At 38.3% G+C, this 25,290-nt stretch overlaps 1 protein-coding gene across 1 annotated transcript in view; it reads left to right on the top strand.

Moving 5' to 3' along the window:
* Positions 1 to 25,290, top strand: part of WDR70 (WD repeat domain 70) — a 294,191-nt gene that overhangs the window by 244,057 nt on the left and 24,844 nt on the right. The window contains exons 13-14 of the mRNA XM_015067612.3: positions 1,028 to 1,166; positions 24,562 to 24,662. Of these exons, the coding sequence (XP_014923098.3) occupies positions 1,028 to 1,166; positions 24,562 to 24,662 (240 nt within the window). The remainder of the gene's footprint in view (positions 1 to 1,027; positions 1,167 to 24,561; positions 24,663 to 25,290) is intronic.

Genomic DNA, 25,290 nt, shown 5'->3' with positions numbered 1-25,290 from the left:
ATAATTCACTATCCTTCACTTGGTCAGAACATCCTGCTCGAGGTAGCTGAACACTGTTCTCTCCATTGTCTTACGTTGACAACTGAAACACGTAAAGATTTTTCTGAGGCAGCTGAGGTGGGATTTGAACTTTAAGTCCTACAGTTGGTGCCTAAGCAAAAGTTTCTATTTATGTAGAAATAAAATTTCACATCTGTGTTGAATAATGACCAACAGGGAGAGCGTGAAGTTGATGGAGGCGCCAAGTGCAGGAAACAGTGTAATAGCAGAGCACTAATTCTAGCACGGTCCATTGCCCATGGCATTTATCTGTTAAGACAAACAGATGGACAAACAAACATGAATTTATAGCTGATGAGACTTTTTTGAACTATTATGCCTGCTGTAAGCTATGCTAACTGCATGACTTCTTTGGATCATGTCTTAGACTACTCACAATCAGGTGGCCAGATCTCTAATAACAAGAGCTGTTGAATTCTAGCCATCAGTCAGGTTCCAGCGGTCCAACCTGCTCCTCATTTCATGGTGCTTGACTTGACAGACCTCAAATTATTTGGGGATGGTGGTTAGTGGTGATAAAAAACATAATTCCAAAACTGGACAAAATAATCACTGCTTAGACATTAGTCATACAATGTCTATTTGTCTATAGTACCGTCAGTGTCTATAATTGAGTTTTTCCCATACTTCCTTTACATTAAAACATATAGCATATAAAAGTTAAAAGCACACATTCTGGAATCAGACTGCCTAAGTTCGAATCCCAGCTGCACCACTTACTTTTGTGATCTTGGGCAAGGTTTATTTAATCTCTCTCTGCCTCAGTTTCCTCATCGGTAAAATGGGAATAATAATATCTACCTCATGGGATTATTGTGAAAATTAAACAAACAAAAAAATAAGTGCTTGAGTTACTGTAAGCCCTCTATAAGAGTTACTTCTTATTACAATGGTGTTGTTTATATTGTATTTAACTCACTGTTGTAGGGTCATAAGCTTATGCTTATATACTGTTTTTTGTCTGTAGGACTGACTGCTGTTTCAGTCCAGATGATAAACTCGTGGTCACTGGGACATCTGTTCAAAGGGGATGTGGCAGCGGCAAACTTGTTTTCTTTGAGCGCCGGACTTTCCAAAGGGTGTATGAAATAGACATCACAGATGCGGTATGTAAATTCTTTTCTTCTCAGCCTTGAGAATGAAGTGAAGTTTGCCTCTTAGTCATCTTTTGTTTTGGTTTTAGTTTTTAAATAGAACATAAGCCCTGGCCCTTACAGTGCAATGGTAGTTGCTTTTTTTTCTCCGGCACAGGAATTATTAGACTGGTGCAGATTGGCTGATCTACCCTTTCCCTTCCTTTGACCCAGTATTTCCTATGGGTCTGTCACACTTCAGTCATAATTTCAGCTGGGCTGAGGATGTTTGCCCCTCTGCCAACCAGTTTGAAGAGAGCAGAAGCTAACCTAATTATTATGTAGGCTGTAGAAACGAGTGTCCCACAGTGTGCATGTTTGTGAAGATTCAGGGATTGTGGACAGAAATGAAAGTTATGCCCTCAGAAAGTGATGAATTGTGTCATTGTTTCCTAAACCACAAAATCTTTGACAGAATTTGGCTTGCCAGAATTGTCATTGCTGTAAGACTGAGTTTCCGCTGAGCTCAATTTCTATTTAGTTATTTGGAAGCTTAAAACATTTCAGATTTAACTTCTGCTATCTAAAAAAAAAAAAATCCACTAGTTTTCTTTACATATTTATATAAGCACTAAAATTCCAGCATGCGTGCACTGATTCATTGATTCATTCATTCCTGTCCTGAGACTGGAGCTGTATGTGATGCAGTAATAGTGAAGTTTCCCAGAGGAAAATCTGAATTCCTTTATAGTCTTTTAAAGTATGTATTATTATTTCGATAGTAAGGTAAGTCATTGTTATTTTCTGAATATGAAACAGACCAATTAATGTCTGTAAGTTTCCTTTGGCTCACTGTCAAATCCTTTAGCAATATCCTATATCTTAAACAGTGCCCTTAATGTAGGCTTCTCCAGTTGTTTCAGCTCTTTGTAAACAGTTGGGACATATTATGTACTTAAATGATTCAGACAATTGAACAACTGTTTTTAAATCACCAGTAAAAAGCTCCTGTCTCTAATGCTCTAGTATTACTATGGAGTCTTAATTTGTAGGCCCTAAATTTGAAACCATGGTATAGTTAGAGACAATGAAATAACAATGAGACTAATTCTAGATGAGTACTTGGGTTTTATAGATTCTAATCTCATGACATAATTTGAAATGTGCCAGCACTAATAATAATTTTTGGGGGTGTACAGCCAAGAGCCAACTAAAATGCTAGAATAAAAGCAAACACTCTTGATTCTATCAACTTTAATCTCAAAAAATAAAATTATTATAATTGGTTGTTCCAGAAGTGAGCCATGTTCTGTTATGCCTCTCAATGACTGTACATTTCAGGATTACTCATGGTGTTGTGGTTTTAAAGTATAATTAAAATTGAAACCTAAATAAATTAAGGGATGTGTGATTGCACTTTTAAGACACACTAGGTTTTTGTAGTGTATAGAACATGCCATTTGCTGTGTTGCTCTGAGTTGCTTTTCTAGCTAGATCTTTTTCTCCATAGCCCTTACGGCCATTGCATCTATTGTATGTTTATTTGTTTTGTCTGTGTTCTTCCACCAGGATGTAAGCCCACTAGAGCAGAAACATTGTTGTGTTTGCTGTGATATCCTCAGTGCTTAGAACTGACAGACATACAGGTTGTATTTAATCAATAGTTATTGAATAAGTGAATGGTATCCTGGAGAAGTACGTGTAATGCATACTGGAGAGCGCAAGTGTGTCTTAAAGAGTGAGGCAGGAGAGATGGAAAAGTAACCTGATCTTGTATGCCATAATAAGAAGGTGACTTTGTCTTTGTTTGTTTGTTTGTTTGTTTGTTTGTTTATTTAAAACATCGGAATGACACAATCAGATTTAGGCTTTAGAACAGTTAATTTTTACTTTAGTGTGAAGGTTAGATTTATAAGATTTCATTTGTGTATGAAGGCTGAGGTTTATTACTTGGGAAACTGGGTCAGTATTCTCTGAGATTAAAAAAGAAAGAAAAAGAAAAGAAAGCAGAATTTGGAAGAAATATAGTGCATTGTTGATATGTTGAGCTTGAAATGCCAGCAGGATGTCTGGGTGGAGATAGTAGGCAGATGGGTACATGGGTTTGATGCCTAAGAGAAGACACAGTTTGGGGAGAAATATATGCAGTTTTGTAGTTGAAATAGTGGCTGCTGATTAGTTTAAGGCACAAGGGATGGAGAATATGAGCCCTAGGAAACCTGAATTTTAAGGGATGAGCAAATGAAGAGAAGCAAACAAAAGAGAATGGTCATTAAGTAAATGGATTGTACCTTATATTGAATTATGTTAGAAAAGTCAGAAAACAGATTTTGAGATCCATATTAATAGATGGGTGAAGAGAAAACTTCAAATAGGGACAAAGCCATGGCACTTTAAAGTGGTCTTTTACATAATTGATTTAAGATTTGTTTGCATTTTTGTTGTTAATATTAGACAGCATTGTTTGTTTTGTTCTTTTGAAGTTTGTTTTTGAGAGAGAGAGCACACAAACAGGGGAGGGGCAGAGAAAGAGAGGGAGAGAGAGAGAATCCCAAGCAGACTCTGTGTGCTATCAGCACAGAGCCCGACCCCGGCTCCATCTCACAAACTGAACCCTGAGACCATGACCTGAGCCGAAATCAAGATTTGGACGCTTAACCGTGACTGAGCTGCCCAGGCCGCCCCATCCCCACCCCCTGTCCCAGACAGCACTGTGTTTGTTTACATAGTAAGTAGAATGTTATGTTAAAGGAACTTTAAAATGTCTCTTTGATTTATTTTCTGAAGTTTTAAGTCTTCTTGGAATGTAAAAAAATAAGTGTATTCTTTGGAATGGATAAAGAGGGTGGGCATTTTGCTAGAAGGACCAAAAATATCTCTTCTTTTATTGTGTTTTTGTCATTAAAAACCAGTATAGTCATTTCTTTTGGAAATACCGCACTCTGCTGTGGTAAGGTACTTACTATGTTGAGTTTTAATTTACATAAAAGACAACATCTCATCCTTCCTATCAGCAGTTAGTGGTGTGCTTGCTCGACTAGGCACAGACCACGGTGGCTTCAGGTCTATCCTAGATGAATCCTTTACTTGAATAAAATACTAGTGATTGTATTCCCACATCCTCTTCTAAAATAAAAAAATACACCCCTACCTCATTATATTTTAGAATGCCAAGCTCAGCACGTATATGGAACCAAATATTGTCTTCAGTCAGGGATGTTAACAGCTATACAGTTTCCTAATAACTAAAAACTATACTATAACTTTCACAATAAATAGCTTTTAAAAACATAATAATTGCATTTTCCTTATTTATTTTTGAAACAAACTTAAAGGAAAAACTAGTTTTAATTCCAGTCTCTGCATTGTCATATGCTCTGAAAATTTTTTTTCTGTATTCAACGTAGAGATACTCTTCACTAGGAAATGACAAACGTTTCTTTAACATTTACTATTTTTATTGTATGATGTTCATACACGTTTTACAATTCCAAAATTATTTTTAGATGTTTCTCTGTAGTTCAATTGTGTTTACTCAACTTAAAAAATGTGCATATTTCTCATTTATCATCTAATTTTTTATGATTCGGGTAGTGTGCTTAGCCTCCTTTCTAAGATAAATTCCAGAATATAACTTGAATCTTGAGTTTTACAAGCTCACTTTAGTTTTTGTGTAAGATGGGGTTCTAAGCTTTTATATATTGTGTAAAAGGCTACCATTACTCTATTTTATGTGATCAAAGTATAGGAGAGAAAGAATGAACAAAATATAATTTGGAGATGATGTATCATTTTTTTTTTTAATAATTATGTTTGGAAGAAACATAGACAGTTTTAAACCTTTTCAAAGTTCTAGTTATTTCAGGAGATGCCCTGAAATAACGTTATGGTCTATTATTAACTTAGTGATTTTTCATCAAACTATAATTTGTTATAAAATGACTAACAGAATTTCCCTCTTTTTAACTAATATAAATCAAAGGACATGATTTATACAATTATTCTAACACTACCATTTATACTCTTCAACCCAAGCATAATGGAATAAAGTTTTTTGACCTGGTATTATTTAAGATGGCAGCCTCTTCACCTCAGTTGCTTTCAGAAATAATTTACCCAAAAGAAATTGGGTGAAGAGGAAAAGAGTGAAAAAGAAGGAGCGCCTGGGTGGCTCATTTGGTTAAGCATCCGACTCTTGGTTTTGGCTCAGGTCCTGATCTCATGGTTCGTGTGTGCAAGCCCCGCATCAGGCTCTGCACTGACAGTGTGGAGCCTGCTTGGGATTCCATCTCTCCCTTTCTTTCTGCCCCTCCCCTGCACTCTCTCTCTTGTCTCTCTCTCTCAGAAATAAATAAACACTAAAAAAAAATGTTTAAGGAAAAAAAGTAGAAAGGCAAAAAGCCAGAAATTTCACACTTGATCTTGACTATTCTTCTGATTTGTTAGCTTATGTGCTTTGGTGAGGGAACTCTGTTTCTGTGTACATTGACTGAACAAAGTGAGGAATAGAAGGAAAAAAAATCAAACTTTTATTTACAAAACTTGGCTATAGCATGTAGCAAACTGATCTGGTATATGGCCACTTAAGGAAAAGGAAGGGAAATTTGCTTTGGTATTTTCAACTAGACTGCTTTATTTCATTCATTCATTCATTCATTCGTTCATCCATTTTCAACTAAACTGCTTTAGATATTTCGAAGTTGATTGAGAATACGAGTACCAACAGAAGAAATACAATAGCATTTTAAGGAAGAAAAAAGATTCATTTGTGACTAAAACATATCTGATTATCTTTAGGAACATTATTTAACCACCAAAGAGAACGTATAGAGCAAGGATTATCCAAGGTTTTTGCTTCTTTTCCACCATTACTTGTTCTCCAGAATATCCCCTTCCTGTGAGAAATGAAATCTAGATTATGCACATCTCATTTATGTTATTTAAGAAAGAAACTCAGAATGTCAAGTAATTGGTATAATCAGTTTGAGTTCTTATTATTAATTTTTTTCATGGAGCCAACTCTACAGTTAGAGAAAGTGTATATTCTGGATCTGTCTTCCTGGGACTTTATCAATTATTTGCATCTTCATCAAATGGTTGAAAGTGAAATAAAAACAATGACTTTACTGTTTATTATTAACTCTGGCCTTCCCCTAAAAGATAGGGAGAACTTGAAGTTTTTCTGCCAGATTTATTTATTTACTTACTTACTACAGGCTGTATTCCTGCCCCTTATTATCATGGGTGTTGATTGAAAAATACATAATTATTGTCAAAATTATATTAATTAAATTATAGCATATATATGTACCAAAGGAAGGAGAAATATTTTATTTAAGACCTATTTATCTTATTATGGAGATAGTCTATTAGATACACTAAGGAGAAAGTGAGGTCCATATTGTGTTTAAAAAAATGGTTTCTTTTTTCTTTTAATATTTATTTATTTTTGCAAGAGAGAAGGAGAGAGAGAGCAAGTGTGAGCGGGGCAGGGGCAGAGAGAGGGAGGGAGACACAGAATGGGAAGCAGGCTCCAGGCTCCGAGCTGTCAGCACAGAGCCTGATGTGGGGCTTGAACTCACAGACCACAAAATCATGACCTGAACCAAAGTTGGATGTTTAACCGACTGAGCCACCCAGGAGCCCCTAAAAAAAATGATTTCTTTTGAAAAAAAAAAAAAACAAAAACCAAAAAACACTTCTATAAACATATCAGCCATGTTTCCTTCTTTTTTTTTTTTTTAATTTTTTTTTTTCAACGTTTATTTATTTTTGGGACAGAGAGAGACAGGGCATGAACGGGGGAGGGGCAGAGAGAGAGGGAGACACAGAATCGGAAACAAGCTCCAGTCTCTGAGCCATCAGCCCAGAGCCTGACGCGGGGCTCGAACTCACAGACCGCAAGATCGTGACCTGGCTGAAGTCGGACGCTTAACCGACTGGGCCACCCAGGCGCCCCCATGTTTCTTTCTTTATTTAATTAGGTGAAGTTCTGATGGGAACTTGAATTTACATTATTTTTCCTTAACTTGCAAGCTCTGATTCTTCATATGTATCAGTGAGGACTATATCCTATTAGCTCTTGGGTTTTTTTATTTCTTTGTTTCTTAGAGAGAGTGGGAGCGCAGGGAGAGAAGGGCAGAGGGAGGAAGAGAGAGAATCTTAAGCAGGCTCCATGCTTAAGATTAAGAGTCTAATGGGCTTGATGTGGGGCTCAATCCTACAACCCTGGGATCATGATCTGACCTGAAATCAAGACTTGGGCACTCAATCAACTAAGCCACCCAGGCACCCCAACTTTTTGGTATTTTAATGTATTTTCTGGCTATAAATGTAGTACATATTGAATCTAAAAATCTGACAATGTAGAAAAGATCACTAAGAAAGTAAATAGAGGGGCGCCTGGGTGGCGCAGTCGGTTAAGCGTCCGACTTCAGCCAGGTTACGATCTCGCGGTCCGTGAGTTCGAGCCCCGCGTCAGGCTCTGGGCTGATGGCTCGGAGCCTGGAGCCTGTTTCCGATTCTGTGTCTCCCTCTCTCTCTGCCCCTCCCCCGTTCATGCTCTGTCTCTCTCTGTCCCAAAATAAATAAAAAACGTTGAAAAAAAAATTTTTTTAAATAAAAAAAATTAAAAAAAAGAAAGTAAATAGCATATCTAATCATGTCACACATAGATTATTCCCCATATGACATTTAAATTAATAAATTTTGATGTCCAAGAAAATTGCTGTATTTGTTAACCTAAAGAATGACCTATAACATAGAATGAAAGTATTACTGCTTTCATTTCACATAAAAAATTTTTGTGTTTTTATTAGCAAAGTGTATTGATATTTTAAATCCAAAGAGATTTAAGGGAAAGAATAAATGGTTATAACAAAGCCATAAAATAATGGACCCATCACAAAGCTAGCTAGCTATTTATCTTAATTTATAAGTGTAAGGAACATGCTGACCATTCCGACTACAGTCATCCTCCATTATTTGTACATATGTAAGAGAGCAGAAAGGTCATTCAAATTAATGGCTATTCCAGAAGTCCTCAGAAATGGTTTTGGAAAGTATCTTCGTTCTTACATTTGAGTATGGATATAACCACTCTGGAAATTCACTTCAAACAAATTAATGAAGCTAGGCTTGTGATAGCTGGTCTCTGGAGAATTGAACAACTCCTCTCTTCTTTCATTTCATACTGGGAGTAGACTAATGATCTGTCTCACTAATAGAAGATTCCAGCTCAGGCAGAATTGCACCTCTTTAAGTGTTTTCTAGAAATAAAGGAGTCAAGCAATGTCTTTGCCCAGCCAGGATCATACAGGTAATAGTACACAGAGGAAACTGGAGCTATTGACAGTGTGAATGCCAACTGAAAATAAACTCAAAAGAAAAATTATATTTGGCATTTATCTGCCTTCTAAAATACAGTGAAACCTTCCTAATGTGAAGCTCAGGGGATGGAAAAAATGGGCTTTGAGTTTAACTAGCTTTCCATTATCTGATTTTTATTAAAGAGTAATCAGGCAGCTGGTTGACTAGGGAATAGCAGTTGCTTTGAATTATGTATTATTTTGAATAAAGCAGCATCAACTTAATGAAATTTTGCTGTAATTCACTTTCTTGGGAGGATTAAACAATGCAGATTCTCTATGGATACTGATTAACATATTTGTACTTAATAAAATATGTGTATTTCCCAACAGCCAAGTGATAAGACAGTATATTCAACATAGGTCTTTGGAGCATTTGCTCTTTGGGAACAGGAAGGCAGGGTACATGAGCACTGGTCGTTTCCTGGTCTTCCGAGATGTATGAATACTTGATGAAGAACTTGGGAGTAAGTAGAAAATGATGCAGTTTTAATGTAAATCTGCCAGTACAACAGTTACATGGTTCTTTCTCTAGCACTACCTTTTTTAGGGTCAAGAGCTAATTTCCAACATGGCCATTAGGACAGTGTCTTATTGTCAGGATGCACAATGATCAGCGCCTACTACTTTCTGTAGGAGTATTTTCTTTAATCACTGAAGAAAAGGTATGCCATTGGGCTATGATGAAAAACAATATTGCATTTTGGCTGCTTCTGTGGTTTGGATTACTAAATTATTTCTTGAGGCAAGCAGCATACTTATGAGAGTTCAATTTAAACAGTACTGGACTGGGGTGCCTGGGTGGCTCAGTTGGTTGAGCGTCCAACTCTTGATCTGGCTCAGTTTATGATCTTACAGTTTGTGGGCTTGAGCCCCACATTGGACTCCTTGCTGAGCATGGAGCCTGTGAATATTCTCTCTCTCTCTCTCTCTCTCTCTCTCTCTCTCTCTCTCTCTCTTTCTCTCTCTCTCTCTCTCTTTCTCTCACTCTCACTCTCACTCTCTCTGTCCTTCTGCCTCTCTCCCCCACTCTTTCTGCAAATACATACATACATATACACACATACACACACATACATACACACATACATACATACGTAAACTTGGACCTCAGCTGGAGTCCCCTGCTAAGTTAGCTGTTAGCTTCACAGTGTCCAAGGGGGTGCTGGTATCAGTAAGACTTGATGAAATTACTTCTCGTTGCGGATAAAACTATCATGTTGTGGATGTTCCAGGACAGTAGTTCTCAGGACTTGAAGAATACAGTTGAGTACTCATCTGTAGGCACATGCAAATAGTAAAGAAATCCCTGATGTGTTGGTAATATTTGCCTTATCAAGTCGTTCACTGTTTTTAAGTAAGGAAAATGATAAGAACTAATTTAGTGCTGACTCATTGTTACTATTTTTGAAAATTATACAATAAAATCTATCCTTTTAAAAAATGTTCAGTTCTGTGATTTTTAACACATGTATGGATTTATGTAGCCACCATCAACACAGTCAGGGTACAGAACAGCTCCATCACCCCCAAAACACTTCTTTGTGCTCTGCTTCTGGGGTCACTCACTCGCTGCCTCCCCTGCCTCCCTCTCCTAACCCCTAGCGTTCACTGATCTGTGCTCCACTGTAGTACTACCTTTTCAGGAACTTGTCTTCTATATCGATTCATATCGTATAACCTTCTTAGACCAACATCTTTTGGCAGAATGCTTTTGAGATTCATCCAGGTCATGGTGTGTATTGATTTGGTTGTTACATTTTATTGCCAAGTAGTATTCCACTGTGTGGGGATAGCACAGTTTACTGCAGGACATGTGATTGTTTTCAGTTTTTAGAGATTATGTATTCATATCTCAGTTCATTCATTTCTCTAGAGTAAAAACCTAAGAGTAGGCTTCCTAGGTCATACAGTGAGTATGTGATTATTTTTAAAAGAAAATGCCAAGCTGTTCTTCCGATTAACAGCACCGTGTTGCATTTTTACCATCGGTGAATTTGTTTTCCACTTGCTCAATATCCCCACCAAAACTCTGTGTTGTTGAAGCACCAGTTTTTCAAATTTTTTTGAAATTCTTTAAATCAGGTTTAAACCAAGGTTGTTTGTGTTCTTCTTGTTAAGTTTTCAGAGTCCTTTATCTATTCTAGACACCAAGTTCTTTTTAGGTTAAGTTCTATTTAGGATATTTACAAATATTTCCTCCTAGCCTGTTGCTTATTTTTTTCTTTTTCTTAGTTGTGTATTTTACAAAGCAAAAGATTTTAATGTTGATAAAACCTAACTTATCAGTTTTTTCTTTATAGAGTGTACTTTTGGTGTCATGTCTAAGAGCTCCTTGACTGACCCCAGATCACCCAGATTTTCTTCTAAAAATTTTATGCCTTATATTTAGGTCTGGTGGTCCAGTTTGGGCTAAATTTGATGAAATGGGGGGAGGCATTAAGTTGAGGCAGGGCCTGGACTAGGGCCAGGCTCAAGCACAAAATTTAAGGAGGTGCCAAATAACTCAGTAATCAAGATAAATGACATTTAAAAATTTTTTTTCTTTTAATGTTTATTTATTTTTGAGAGACAGAGAGAAACAGAGAACAAGCAGGGGAGGAACAGAGAGAGAGGGAGACACAGAATGTGAAGCAAGGCTCTAGGCTCTGAGCTGTCAGCACAGAGCCTGACGCAGGGCTCGAACCCATGAACCATGAGATCATGACCTGAGCCGAAGTCAGTCGCTTAGCTGACTGAGCCACGCAGGCACCCCAAGATAAATGACATTTTAATGCAACATTATAAAAAATGAAAATTAATGCAAAAAATCCAGGATGAATAATATACCAGTGTTTTAAACAAAAGTGGGATGAATAACAGTGCTGTGCCAAGCTGTATTAAAGCTTAAGGCAAAAGGAAAACTGAGTTGGACTCACCTGTGTTTTTCAAATTTTGATATTTTTGTGCATCACAGATTTGGGGTGGGGGATAGAGGAAGTACCAGCATGAGGGAAATGGTAAACTCACTTCTGCTTGAGTGATGCTTTGAATTTGGGACTAATTCCCCAATCCACCTATACTATTTACTTTTCAGAGTCCTTGAGTAGGTGTTCCATGCCTTCTGTCTTATATAACTGTGTTCGGAGGGAGGACTGAGTGGAATGTTTCCTTTGTCTCACCCAAACCAGTTCTTCTCTTTTTTCTTTTTTTTTTTTTCATTAAAAAAATGACAATGGTAATGGAAAATACATAATGAAGTAGTACAGATTGCAGTAGATGTGACTAGGAGGAAGCTTCTAAGATTCCTGCACGTTTGTGAGGACATTCATATTGTAGGAAGTAAAATACTGTCATTGATCTTGGTGTAGGTCCCTTCTCCTATTCTGGTGGCATGTTCCCTTGACATAACTGCGCCACAGGCAAAGCTCCTGGCTTTTGCTTAATTAGCTGCCATCTGGCATCAAGCATACTTTGTTCAGTTTCTCAATATGATCTTCCAGAATCTGTCTTCTGTTCTGCGAACCACAGCTTACCTCTTTTATATGAAATTTAGACTTACTCTTAAGAGAAGATTTTGCAGCCCTTCCAAAGAGTTCATTCCTGTTGAAATCTCTTACCATCAGATCTTTTTCTTTTTCCTCTGTACTTTAGCCTCACATTCGTATGCTTAGAGCCCACATCCTTTACTCCAGTCCTCATGGAGTTGGAGAACAGCTGGCCAACATCCTCTGTTTCCTCTTATAAAGTTTCTGTTCAGTCTTGTCTAAGGGAACCAAACTTAGTTGGTTTTTTTTTTTTTAAACATTTCCTTGTGGCTCATATTTTCTCAACATTTCTCTTATCTCTGATACTCTCTTTTCAGCCATGCTCTTCTTTGAAATAATGGTTGCTATAGGAATTCACATTCAAAGTCTATAGTGAGATGCCTTTCCTGTCATTATCTATTTGAGATTCTGTGTGAAGTGATCTCATTTTTAGAGTTATACTGAGTTGAAGTGGCAATCACATGCTACTTTAGACTTCATAAATCATTGAAAGCGAAAGAATGAGGACCAAAAGGAGGGCTTGTTCAGTTTAATAGTTTACTCATTTTCTAGTGGCATTTAACCCTGTAACATGCTATATTAAAAGGCATCTGCTACTTACTGGTGTCAGCAGTTTCAAAGAAATGTTTTCTGTTTACTGTTTTGCTTCCATTTCTGGACAAGTAAAAACAGTAGCAAAAGTCAGTATTACCCTTTTGATTAAATAGAAACATTTTTTTCCCTTCTCTACATGAGAGTTTGGGATTTTATTTAATTGGTATTTAAACTTATTTATATTTCCTTGTACAGATACGATTACCATGAACGACAAAACTGAGTGAAGAATTAGCCACTTGATAGTACAACCCTGAAGGAGAAAAATACTTGACTCCTTTACAAAATATCAGAAAAGAAAAACTTGATTTTTTTACATTAAATATAATTTATTGTCAAATTGTTTTCCATACAACACCCAGTGCTCATCCCAACAGGTGCCCTCCTCAATGCCCATCACCCACTTTCCCCTCTCTTCCACCCCCCCATCAACCCTCAGTTTGTTCTCAGTATTTAAGAGTCTCTCATGGTTTGCCTCTTTCCTTCCCTGTAACTTTTTTTTCCCCCTTCCCCTCCCCCCTGGTCTTCTGTTAAGTTTCTCAGGATCCACATAAGAGTGAAAACATATGGTATCTGTCTTTCTCTGTATGACTTATTTCACTTAGCATAACACTCTCCAGTTCCATCCACGTTGCTACAAAAGGCCATATTTCATTCTTTGTCATTGCCACGTAGTATTCCATTGTGTTTATAAACCACAATTTCTTTCTCTGTTCATCAGTTGATGGACATTTAGGCTCTTCCCATAATTTGGCTATTGTTGAAAGTGCTGCTGTAAACATTGGGGTACAAGTGCCCCCATGCATCAGCACTGCTGTATCCCTTGGGTAAATTCCTAGTAGTGCTATTGCTGGGTCGTAGGGTAGATCTATTTTTAATTTTTTGAGGAACCTCCACACTGTTTTCCAGAGCGGCTGCACCAGTTTGCATTCCCACCAACAGTGCAAGAGGGTTCCCGTTTCTCCGCATCCTCTCCAGCATCTATAGTCTCCCGATTTGTTCATTTTAGCCACTCTAACCGGCATGAGGTGGTATCTCAGTGTGGTTTGGATTTGTATTTCCCTGATGAGGAGTGACAATGAGCATCTTTTCATGTGCCTGTTGGCCATCTGGATGTCTTCTTTAGAAAAGTGTCTATTCATGTCTTCTGCCCATTTCTTCACTGGATTATTTGTTTTTCGGGTGTGGAGTTTGGTGAGTTCTTTACAGATTTTGGATACTATTCCTTTGTCTGATATGTCGTTTGCAAATATCTTTTCCCATTCCGTTGGTTGTTTTTTAGTTTTGTTGATTGTTTCCTTTGCAGTGCAGAAGCTTTTTGTCTTTATGAGGTCCCAATAGTTCATTTTTGCTTTTATTTTTTTTATTTATTTTTAAAAATTTTTTTTTCAACGTTTATTTATTTTTGGGATAGAGAGAGACAGAGCATGAACGGGGAAGGGGCAGAGAGAGAGGGAGACACAGAATCGGAAACAGGCTCCAGGCTCTGAGCCATCAGCCCAGAGCCCGACGCGGGGCTCGAATTCACGGACCACGAGATCGTGACCTGGCTGAAGTCGGACGCTTAACCGACTGCGCCACCCAGGCGCCCTCATTTTTGCTTTTAATTCTCTTGCCTTTGGAGATGTGTCAAGTAAGAAATTGCTACGGCTGAGGTCAGAGAGGTTTTTTCCTGCTTTCTCTTCTAGGGTTTTGATGGTTTCCTGTCTCACATTCAGGTCTTTCATCCATTTTAAGTTTATTTTTATGAATGGTGTAAGAAAGTGGTCTAGTTTCAACCTTCTGCATGTGGCTGTCCAGTTCTCCCAGCACCATTTGTTAAAGAGAGTGTCTTTTTTCCATTGGATATTCTTTCCTGCTTTGCCAAAGATTAGTTGGCCATACATTTGTGGGTCCAATTCTGGAGTCTCTATTCTATTCCATTGGTCTATGTGTCTGTTTTTGTGCCAATACCATGCTGTCTTGATGATTACAGCTTTGTAGTAGAGGCTAACGTCTGGGATTGTGATGCCTCCCACTTTGGTTTTCTTCAATATTACTTTTTGCAAATGACGTGATACTCTACATGGAAAACCCGACAGACTCCACCAAAAGTCTGCTAGAACTGATACATGAATTCAGCAAAGTCGCAGAATACAAAATTAATGTACAGAAATCGGTTGCATTTTTATACACCAATAATGAAGCAACAGAAAGAGAAATAAAGAAACTGATCCCATTCACACTTGCAACCAAGAATCATAAAATACCTAGGAATAAACCTAACCAAAGATGTAAAAGATCCGTATGCTGAAAGCTATAGAAAGCTTATGAAGGAAATTGAAGAAGATACAAAGAAATGGAAAAGCATTCCATGCTTATGGATTGGAAGAGTAAATACTGTTAAAATGTCAATACTACCCAAAGCACTGTACACATTCAGTGCAATCCCAGTCAAAATTGCACCAGCATTCTTCTCGAAGCTAGAACAAGCAATCCTAAAATTTGTATGGAACCACAAAGACCCCGAATAGCCAGAGAACTTGATTTTATAGATGTTTAAAGGTGTTGAGAATGACACACTATTCTTTATACAATGTGGAAACATATAATGCACTAACGACTAGTGCTCTGTTGTCTAACCCCAACACTGTATTACTTCCCACTGATAGCAGACCAGTGAAAGACTTCATGTCTTGTAGGACATTCTGTGACAGTTTTTCCTCTCCCAACCTGAATTTGATGAACGATCTTTGGTAACAAGTTTTCCAGCTGTTCTGTTGGAACTCTGGCCAAACTCCCACAATTATATATAGTGTGAGGAAGAAAGGGGTCTATAATTAACACATATCCCAGGATAGTGTTGTTTTTTTCTTTTTTGGAGTGATAGATAATGCTATGTCATGAATGAGGAGGGGTTGCGAGACCCCCAAAGGACTAAGTAAAAGAGTATGATTAGTAAAACATCTTTACCCATACTATATTAAGATAAATAGTGCTTTACATATCCTGTATAGTTCATTTTTGAACATTGAGTTTTTCCTTTATTTGGGGGGAGGGGGGAGAGGGTTTACATACTTGATGATTTCCAAGATCTAATTATGTATATTTCTTATCTTGTAGTTAGGGATTTAACAGCTTTATCCACTTGTTCTTTGTTTATTCATATAAGAAGAGGATGTATGGTTATTATCTTTGTGCCCATCTCTATCTTTTTTAAAGTTTTAATTCCAGTGTAGTTAGCACACAGTGTTGTATTAGTTTCAGGTGTACAATATGGTGACTTAATTCTTTATGTTACTCAGTGCTCATCAGGAGAAGTATACTCTTAATCCCCATCATCTCTTTCACCTATCCTCCACCCACCTCCCCTCTGGTAACCATCTGTTCTCTATAGTTAAGAGACTCTTAACTCTGGTTTGTCTCTTTTTATCTTTGCTGGTTTGTTTTGCTCCTTAAATTTCACTTATGAGTGGGGTCATAGTATTTGTCTTTCTCCAACTGACTTATTTCACTTAGCATTATACCCTGAAGATCCTTCTATGTTGTTGCAAATGGCAAGACTTCATTCTTTTTTATGTCTGAGTAATATTTCATTGTATATATATACCACATCTTCTTTATCCATTCGTCCTTTGATGGGCACTTGGGTTGCTTCCGTAATTAGGCTATTGTAAATAATGCTGCAATAAGCATAGTGGTGCATATATCTTTTTGAATTAGTGTTGTCATTTTCTTTGGGTAAATCCTAGGTAGTGGAATTACTGGATGATACGGCAATTATATTTTTAATTTTTTGAGGAACCTCAAGTTCCTCAAAACTGTACCAGTTTGCATTTCTACCAACAGTGAGTAAGGGTATATTTTTTTCCACATCATCACCAACATTTGTTGTCTCTTGTGTGTTTGATTTTAGTCATTCTGACAGGTATGAGGTGATACCTCATTGTGGTTTTGATTTGCATTTCCCTGATAATGAGTGATATCGAGCATCTTTTCATGTGTCTTTTGGCCATCTACATGTCTTCTTTGGAAAAATGTCTGTTCAAGTCCTTTGCCCATTCTTTAATCAGATTGTTTTTTGGGTGTTGTTATGTAAGTTTTTTATGTATTTTGGATACTAACTCTTTATCGGATATGTCATAGGCAAATATCTTCTCCCATTCAGTAGGTTGTTGTTTAGTTTTATTGATAGTTTGCTGTGCAGCAGCTTTTTGTTTTGATGTAGACCCAATAGTTTGTTTTTGCTTTTGTTTCCCTTGCCTTAAGAAACATATCTAGAAAAATGTTGCCATGACCAGTGTCAGAGAAATTTCTCCCTGTGCTCTCTTCTAAGATTTTTATGGTTTCAGGTCTCACATTTAGGTCCTTAATCCACTTTGAGTTTATTTCTGTATATGGTGTGAGAAGGGGGTCCAGTTTCATTTCTTTTTCATGTAGCTATCCAGTTTTCCCAGCACTATTTGTTGAAGAAACTGTTTTTTTCTCCCCCCATTGCATATTCTCAACTCCTTTGTTGAAGATTAATTGACCGTATAATTATGGATTTACTTCTGGGCTCTCTATTCTGGTCTCTTGATTTATGTGTCTATTTTTGTGCCAGTACTATACTGTTTTGATTAGTGCAGCTTGGTGTAGTATATCTTGATATCTGGGATTGTGATACCTCTGGTTTTGTTCCTCTTTTTCAAGATTGCTTTGGCTATCTGGGGTCTTTGGTGGTTCCATACACATTTTAAGAATTCTTTGTTCTAGTTCTGTGAAGAATGCTGTTGGTGTTTTGATAGGGATTGCATTAAATCCATAGATTGCTTTAGGTAATGTGGACATTTTAACAATGTTTTTTCTTCCACTCCATGAGCATGGAACATCTTACCATTTGTTTGTGTCATCTTTAATTTCTTTCATCACTGTTTTTTACTTCAGAATAAAGGTCTTTCCCCTCTTTGGTTAAGCTTATTTCTAGGTAATTTGTTATTTTGGGTGCAATTTAAATGAGATTGTTTTCTTAATTTCTCTTTCTGCCACTTTATTATTATTGTATAGGAATGTGATGGATTTCTGTATATTGATTTTGTTTCCTGTGACCTTACCAAATTCATTTGTTAGTTCTAATAGTTTTTTGGTGGTCTTTAGAGATTTCTATATATAATGTCATGTGATCTGCAAATAGAAAAGTTTTACTTTTTCCTTACCAATGTGGATGCCTTTTATTTCTTTTTCTTGTCTGATTGCTATAGCTAGGACTTCCAGTACTATGTTCAATAAAAATGGTGAGAGTGGACATTTTTATCTTGTTCCTGATCTTAGGAGAAAGATTTTCTCTTTTTTTTTCACCACTGAATTTTTCACCACTGAATTTTCACCATTTTCTCTTTTTTCTCTCAGTTTTTCACCACTGAATATGATGTTAGCTGTGGGTTTTTCATGTACGGCCTTGGCCATCTCTAACTCTTCATAAATGAAGAAGGATAAAGAGTCCTCAGTCTGTGTAGATTAGAGTGAGAGACATGGCATTAGGTAGTGCTTTGGAAGCTTTTTCTCAACCTGGTGCCTATAATGATAATGTGTGGTATGAACAGATAAGGCTCCTCTTTGCTGGAACTGATTTGCCTAAGGCTCTCGTGCCCTAGGCCCATTTCGGTCCCGAGGAGCTCCCTGTTTCAGCACACCTGGAACTATCCTGTGCCCACCAGTGGGAAGCTCTGCCAGAATTGTGGGACTGTGCCTCCAGTAAGTGCTGCTTCTATGTGGATCACTGTGGTGTGGGACCGCTGGGATATTTGCCTGGTGGGCTTCACCACAGGTGTCACTCATCTTATGGACTCCAGCTTCCAGCCCCCCATTTCCTGCTCCCAGAATGTTGTTAATAAGAGTAATTACCAGTTTTCTTCAGTCATTATTTGTGCTTTCTTTGCCTTTATAAATTCTTCTCAAATAAGTGGATTGGAGTGAACTAACATTAGTGTTTTGAATTAGACGAAGAAAATTGTATTTAATTTTCTTACCCAAGAGACCTTCTGTTTTCTCTGAGAACTTTTTCTTGTGATGACATTCTTTAGGCATTTTTATTATCAGATACAGATGTGATTCATTTAGTGCCAAGGACAACTACCAGGTTTTCAGATTTTTGCTACTTTAACAGTTACCTTAATTTTAGAGCATAGGCTGAAAATGAAAAGATTTTAATAAATGAATTTTTCATGGGTTTGATGAGAATTCGATAATTGGGTGCTAGTTTTTAAAAGGCATAATCTGTACATTTTTATCAGATATTTATGGCAGGTATAGAGCAACATTTTCCTTGTTTGGTTTTTCTGCAGCAAACCCTACATCTATAAAAATGGTGTGGCCTTTTTTTTCTTTTCACCATTGAGATGCTATCTGGGTTATCAGAAAATTATTTGGGGCAGGGAAGGGGGGAATGTTGAGAAGATTTCCAGCAGAGAGTGACAGTTGGTACATGTCTGGCCTTCATGGTAGGGCTTCCTTGGAGTTGGAGGAGGAAAAAAAGGATAGGTGTGGACTTGGAAGAGCAGAAAAAATGTCTGTCTTTAATTTTTTCCATTTGAGGGATGTCTCCATGGAGATCAGGTGGGTGTTGAAGAGTTGTATTTATTGGAGACTGAGGCTTATTCGCCAGGTTTGCTTTCTGAACTTCAGAGGGATGAGGTCGAGCCCCATGGTCCATGCATACTGCAGAATAATCCAAGTTTGGGAAAAGCAGAGCTTTGGCAGGACAGGACAAACAGCCTAGAAAAGTATAAAGAATTCCCATCTTACTCTTCTACCTCTGTGGTTCAGTATTTTAATTTAGAAAGCAGTTTTTCTTTCTGTGAAATAAACCTTGGGTGAGTGAAATTTGAAGAAAGTTCTTTCTCCAGTATTTTTCCATTTTCATCTGCTTTTTGTTTATTTTGGACTCATCTTGATCTGTGATCTTAGCCTTGGGAATCAGCGCGCAAGCAGCCACTCAAATGCACTGGGTATTCCCGAGGATGTCCATGACTACAAGGCTGCCACTGCACAGGTCTGCAAAACAATTGGACCGTCTCCTTCATAGACAGGTGTAAGCCTCCTTATTTGAAAATTCTGAAAAATGCTTGTTCTCCCAAAGGATCGCTAGTTAACTTATCCATTCGTGTACTATGTGACAAAAACCAAACATGAAAAAACCAGATGGAGTTTGGTTTACAGTGTGGGTCAGCAGCTGGGAAGGATCAGGAAGTGTGTTTCATCATAATCATGTTTAAGATATAAAATTATGAAGGATGTTAGGCTTCTTTTAGCATGTAAAGTAGAATAAGGGTGTGTTTAGATATGTGTATTACAGATGCCTCAGATATTACACAGGCATTGATTTCTTTTATAGTAACATTTATGACCTGGATAGTAGTGGGCCTTTTCCTTTATGATTTTAGTTATACCATCTGCTTTTTAATATAAACTTGCTAAGATTTCTACTTCTGGCTGAGGTGGGTTTGGGAATGATTTCAAATCTCCCACAGCCCTTCCTCCCCATCTTCTAAAATAGGACTTTGCATAATTAAGTAGTATCAGGAAATGAGCACTGGAGTTGAGAAAACCTCCCCACTGATCCCAGCTCCTCTCTCTACAAGTTATGTGGCCTTAGGAAAGTCACACACCCTCCTACAAGCCTCCGTTTCTTGTTCTTGTGAAATGAGACTGACGTTACTAATTTTGTAGTATTGTTGCAAGGATTCAATTACTTTAAATAATATAAAGTTCCAGATACTTAGTAGTTCCCTTCCCACCATGTCCTTAAATATAAATTCATTTCTCTCATTGGTTTCCTTCTCCTGTCTTTATTTGCTTCCATGATTTTGCTTAAAGTAAACCAGAAAAACCACAGAAATAAATTATTTGGAATTTTTTGTGGCCTTTTTATTTTTGCTGAGGGGTAATTCCGAAATTCCTGTTTTGGAATATTGATACTGCTATTTGTACACAGTGCTCTTTTTCTCCCCAGCCCACCGCCCTCTTTTTCCTTTGGTCCCTGCGGAGAAGAAAGATCTCTGTATTAAGCACATTAGTCTCGTACCTCCTTCCTGTCATCTTGTTTATGATCTCCAGCCCTAGTACCGTCTCTTTCTGGCTGCTGCTAGAGTTAAGTACCTTTGGGGCAGATTGTGGTTACTCTGCACTACCAAATTATAATGCTAAAATGAAGGTAAGCTTTCAAGACTGAACCTAATTTTATGCTAAAATGGAGTTCAGCTTAGGTAGCTAGAGGAGGCCTTTAGTGGACCTGCATTGTTTTGGTAGGATGAAGTAGATTAGTGTGAGAATAAAATGCTTTATTAATTTAATTAAGCAGATCAGTATATTAAAAGATGCAGACTATTTTCAGAATCTAGTTCTTTGCACTATAGTAGTCTTCCGCCATTTGAATCTCATGATACGGTATGAAGGCTTTTCCTTGGATCCTTGTAGCTCTCGTGCCATATTCTTCTCTGGTCCTGCCATTCAGACATGTTATGTACCCTATGTTTGCTGCATTGCTCAGGAAATCTGTCAGTCTAACTGTGTCAACCCACAGCCACAGAAGCACCTCCTCCAGGCCAGAGGACGAAGGAAGTCTTGGGTGGATGGTTGCTTGATTGAATGCACTCTCTTTAAGTAACTATAGCTCATCTGTCTTCTGATAGTTCGTTGGGTTTCTAGCAGGCACGTGTCCCATTGTTGTTAAGTAAAGCCCGGTATGTATGTTTGACAAGTTAGCAGCGTGGCAGCTCGGCTTGCTCCCCAGCCCTGCCGCTGTCTCAGGGATTGTTTGGTTTGGCAGATGGCCAGCTCTCTGCTCTAAGATGCATTTCCTTGACAGGACAAAGTGTGGAGCCGCATTAGCTGCAAAGTTTACAAAGGTTAGCTAAACACACACAATAAATATTAATAAACAGAAAAGGCCCACCCACCTTTGACTTTGAATTCTGTTTCTTCATTCCATGTTTTGGAATCCCTGTAGTATTTGATTAATAACCAGTCTTAGGGTAATTGAGCCTTAAGTATCCTTTGCCTAAGTTAGACTGCTCGCAGAGCCCTCATTGGCTGCTTTGGTGACTCATCGCCACGATGGATGGAGCTCTGGAATGACTGTTTAGTTCAGCGGGTCTTATTTGCATTCTCCCTGCTTCCATGTGAAAAGGAGGGTAAATGTGCTTCTCCCTGAGCGTTTATGCTGACCAGCCATGTGTGCGTCTAAGAGCTGTAGAGGGTAGAGGACGTGAACAGGAATAGAGGTGCAGTGCCCTGACTTTGGACTCCCTAGAAAGCAATCAGACATTGGTCTGTTGGCCTGGGCAGTTGCCTCTCTCTAACATTTACACCCTCAGCGTAGAGGGAGAGAGTAACGGTAACCTGCTGCCCCTGGAAACTGCCTATTTGGCTGGGTGTCTTGGAATTTACCAGGCCTACACTGTGGATCTTCTCCAATTCTGCACCCTGCTCACTTGAAAACATATTTGAGAACCAGTAATCTTAGACTGCTTAGCCAGACTTCTAGAGAACCAAGGAAGAGAAATACGTTTAATACTATGTCCTTAAGACTGTCCTGGGGCCATCTGTAGGTGGCTGGGATTTCGGAGGGCCCTTGAAAGTCCCTCTTACTATCTTCTCTCGCTCTCTGGTTCATGCACATCCCTTTATTTAGGACCACACTGGGAGGAAACGAACCCTACTTTGTTTGTAGGATATTTGAGTATAATAATGATCTAGAGAAATAAAATTGTTCTCCATAGGTAGTAATGATTTTAACTTGAAAATCATCTCTAACTCCACTTAGCAAAGCAGTCCATTTAGGCTTGGGTGAACTGTAACTTTTAATTCATTCCTTCAACAAATATTTATTGAGCACCACACACTAAACTGGGCATTTGGGAAACACTCCCACCCGAAACACACCAAGATCTCTGCCTGTGTGCAAACTATGTTCACACTGGGGAGGCAGATAATAAGCAAAATTAACGACAAATTATATATTATGTTAAAAGGTGGAACATGTTTTAGAAACATGAAAAAGCAGAGTAAGGACAGTTGTGGGGTACAGTTTTAAAAGGGGCAGTCTTCGCATGATGACATATAAGCAGTGACATGAGGGTGAGTATTGACTTGGATGAACTTATTCTTGGTAGGGTTTATGAAGTTATGTTTGTGACTTTTCTCATGTTTCCGTGCACCTGGCCATGACCTGGAAATTTGCAGTGGTCAAGGCCTGGTTGTCAAATTAATCTCAGTGGCAGAGCACCTGTAAGTCAGGCTGTGCTTTGTAGACCATGAACTGTTGATATACTTAATTCCATCTTACCAACCAAGCACAGTTTTGTTAGATAAAATGTGTCTTTTACAGTCATACATTATCAAGTGGGTTTCACAGACATGTGTACAAAATGACAACCCCCCCCAGAAGCCATTCTATATATAAGATGCTTACTGTTTCTGATTTTTTTTTTATTAATACTCACTATTGTATGTTTTATCATCTTTTAGCACTTGCTGGTAGACACTGGGTAGCAGGCACCATAGATTTAAGAAAAGTTGTGGAAAGAAAACCTAAAATTGTAAAAACCTGCCCTTTTAACTTCATTTTACTGCCTACCAACCAGGAAAAAACAGCCACTCTGATTTTATTTTCTCAGCAGAACATCTCAGCTGTCTTCAGTGGTGCAGAGCTTAAGAACCGCTCTTAAAGAGTATTATCAGACATGAATTCGAAGTCCTGCAGACTCTTACATTTCCTCTTAAGTTCCTCAGGAATCTCAGAGAAGGATTTGTAGCCGAATAACTGTATGCATACTTTTTGCCAGGCAGGTGGGGAGCCAGGATTTCTATCAAAAGGGATTGAGGAGATTCACAGATACTCTGTCTTAACAGAGGAGCAGGATGGTTAGGGAGAGGAAACCAGAGAGACTCAGCCCAAGAGAGATTTGGGAGACAAGGATGCCATGGTTTTCATTTTACTATTAGAACCTAAAATAGCAGTATCTAATTGTACCCTTTTTTCTTAGTCCTTGCACGTTGCTTGGCTCATGATGGTTCTAAATAAATCTTGAATTGATGTTTCCACTCATTACTTGTTCTATCAGAATGAGATCCACAGAACCTAGCACATGGTGTTTCTGCCTACCAATTTTAGCTTCATCTTCCCCCACCCCCCTTCATCATTTCCCCCCTGCTAAACCTCCCACCTCGGCCCTCTTACTACAGACAGAAATTAAAAACAGGTTGTAGTTCTCACTGAGAACTCATTCTTTTTGACCCCAGGGCACCACTTATTTTCCTTACCAGTAATGAATTCAAAGGATCGTAACTTCCAGTGGACCTTCTCTTAAATAGCTTTTCATTCAGGTTAATGTCAAGTCTTTGTATGCCGTGTCTCTGTTTTACTTCTGCTATTGTCCTGCTGGTTTATCTCATAGATAGGGAGATATTATTCAATGCCTGCAAATATGTGTTGTTCCTGAAAAAGCTTTATGAGATTTGGATCTTTGTGAACTAAAAACAATAACCACCTGGCTTCAATCTGCTGTCCAGAGGGACATATTGTGTGTATAAAAACATGAAACACTGAGATCTAAATCTGCTTCAGTGGTAAGCAGAACTGAGTTATGTGGGTTCAGCATTCCGAGATGCCAGCTTCACATGGCACTGGAGCTGGGGAAGCCTAACCTTGTGGTTGCAAGGTTATCAAGAAATGAGAGGAGGGGTGTCGGAAGGAACAACTTGTTCATCTTTAAAGGGTATCACACAGATAACAAGTGATGGAATAGAACTGAACCTCAGGGACACAGCCTTATAGTTTAGAGGAAAATGTCCTAAAAATTACGGGTAACCATCAGGATGATATTCAGTTTAGTAAACTGACTCTAGCCATCAAAGCACCAGTGGGACTTTTCCCGTTTTTACTTGGCTTCTTTAGTTGATTACCATGCCTTTCCTTTTCAGAGTGTTGTCCGCTGCCTGTGGCATCCAAAGCTGAACCAGATCATGGTAGGAACTGGAAATGGATTGGCTAAAGTGTATTATGACCCCAACAAGAGTCAGAGGTATTTCATAAGTCTTGCCTGTTTTAGATGGATGACAACAACTGGGGGGAGGGTTTCTTTTCCTACCCTGCTTTTACTTATTGCCCCCTTTGATGGGGATCCACCCTTTTAGAAAATGCAGCTGGCACAGAGTAAAGCCTCAAACTCCTGGTATTGTACTTTAAAGAGGATTTGGATATTGCCCTTGATCCATACAGAATTCAAAGTGAAAGTTTCCTGGGGATTTGCAGTCCTTTAGCTGAAATGTTGAGTGCAAAGGGGGGAAAAGTCCTGCCCACTTTGCATACCACCCTGGACATGGCATTAGCTGTGATACATGTAGGGGATTAACAAAGCAGGGAACTCACCCCTCACAGGAAATGGAAACAGCTAGTCTGTTTTGTTCCCTTTCTGTTTGGGCTTTTATCAGGTAGCAGTTTGGATGTGTGGGGTTGTTCTCTGCCAGCAGAAGGGGACAGCACAAATTGTTTCCTCTTCAATCCCATGCCCACCCCAAATGTTAGACTTAAATATACCCATGTGTTTCAAAAAGTCTGAAAACTTCACTGGAGGCCCAACAGTTCCTCAATTGTGTTCATTTTCTTTGGGCACAAAGGCGGACATTTGTCACCACCCCCCAAAAAAGGAT

This window comes from Acinonyx jubatus, chromosome A1 (genome assembly GCF_027475565.1).
Source record: "Acinonyx jubatus isolate Ajub_Pintada_27869175 chromosome A1, VMU_Ajub_asm_v1.0, whole genome shotgun sequence".
In the NCBI taxonomy this organism is placed as follows: domain Eukaryota; kingdom Metazoa; phylum Chordata; class Mammalia; order Carnivora; family Felidae; genus Acinonyx; species Acinonyx jubatus.
The sequence above is the reverse complement of the archived record's forward strand: the minus strand, read 5'-3'. Positions and strand labels throughout refer to the sequence as shown.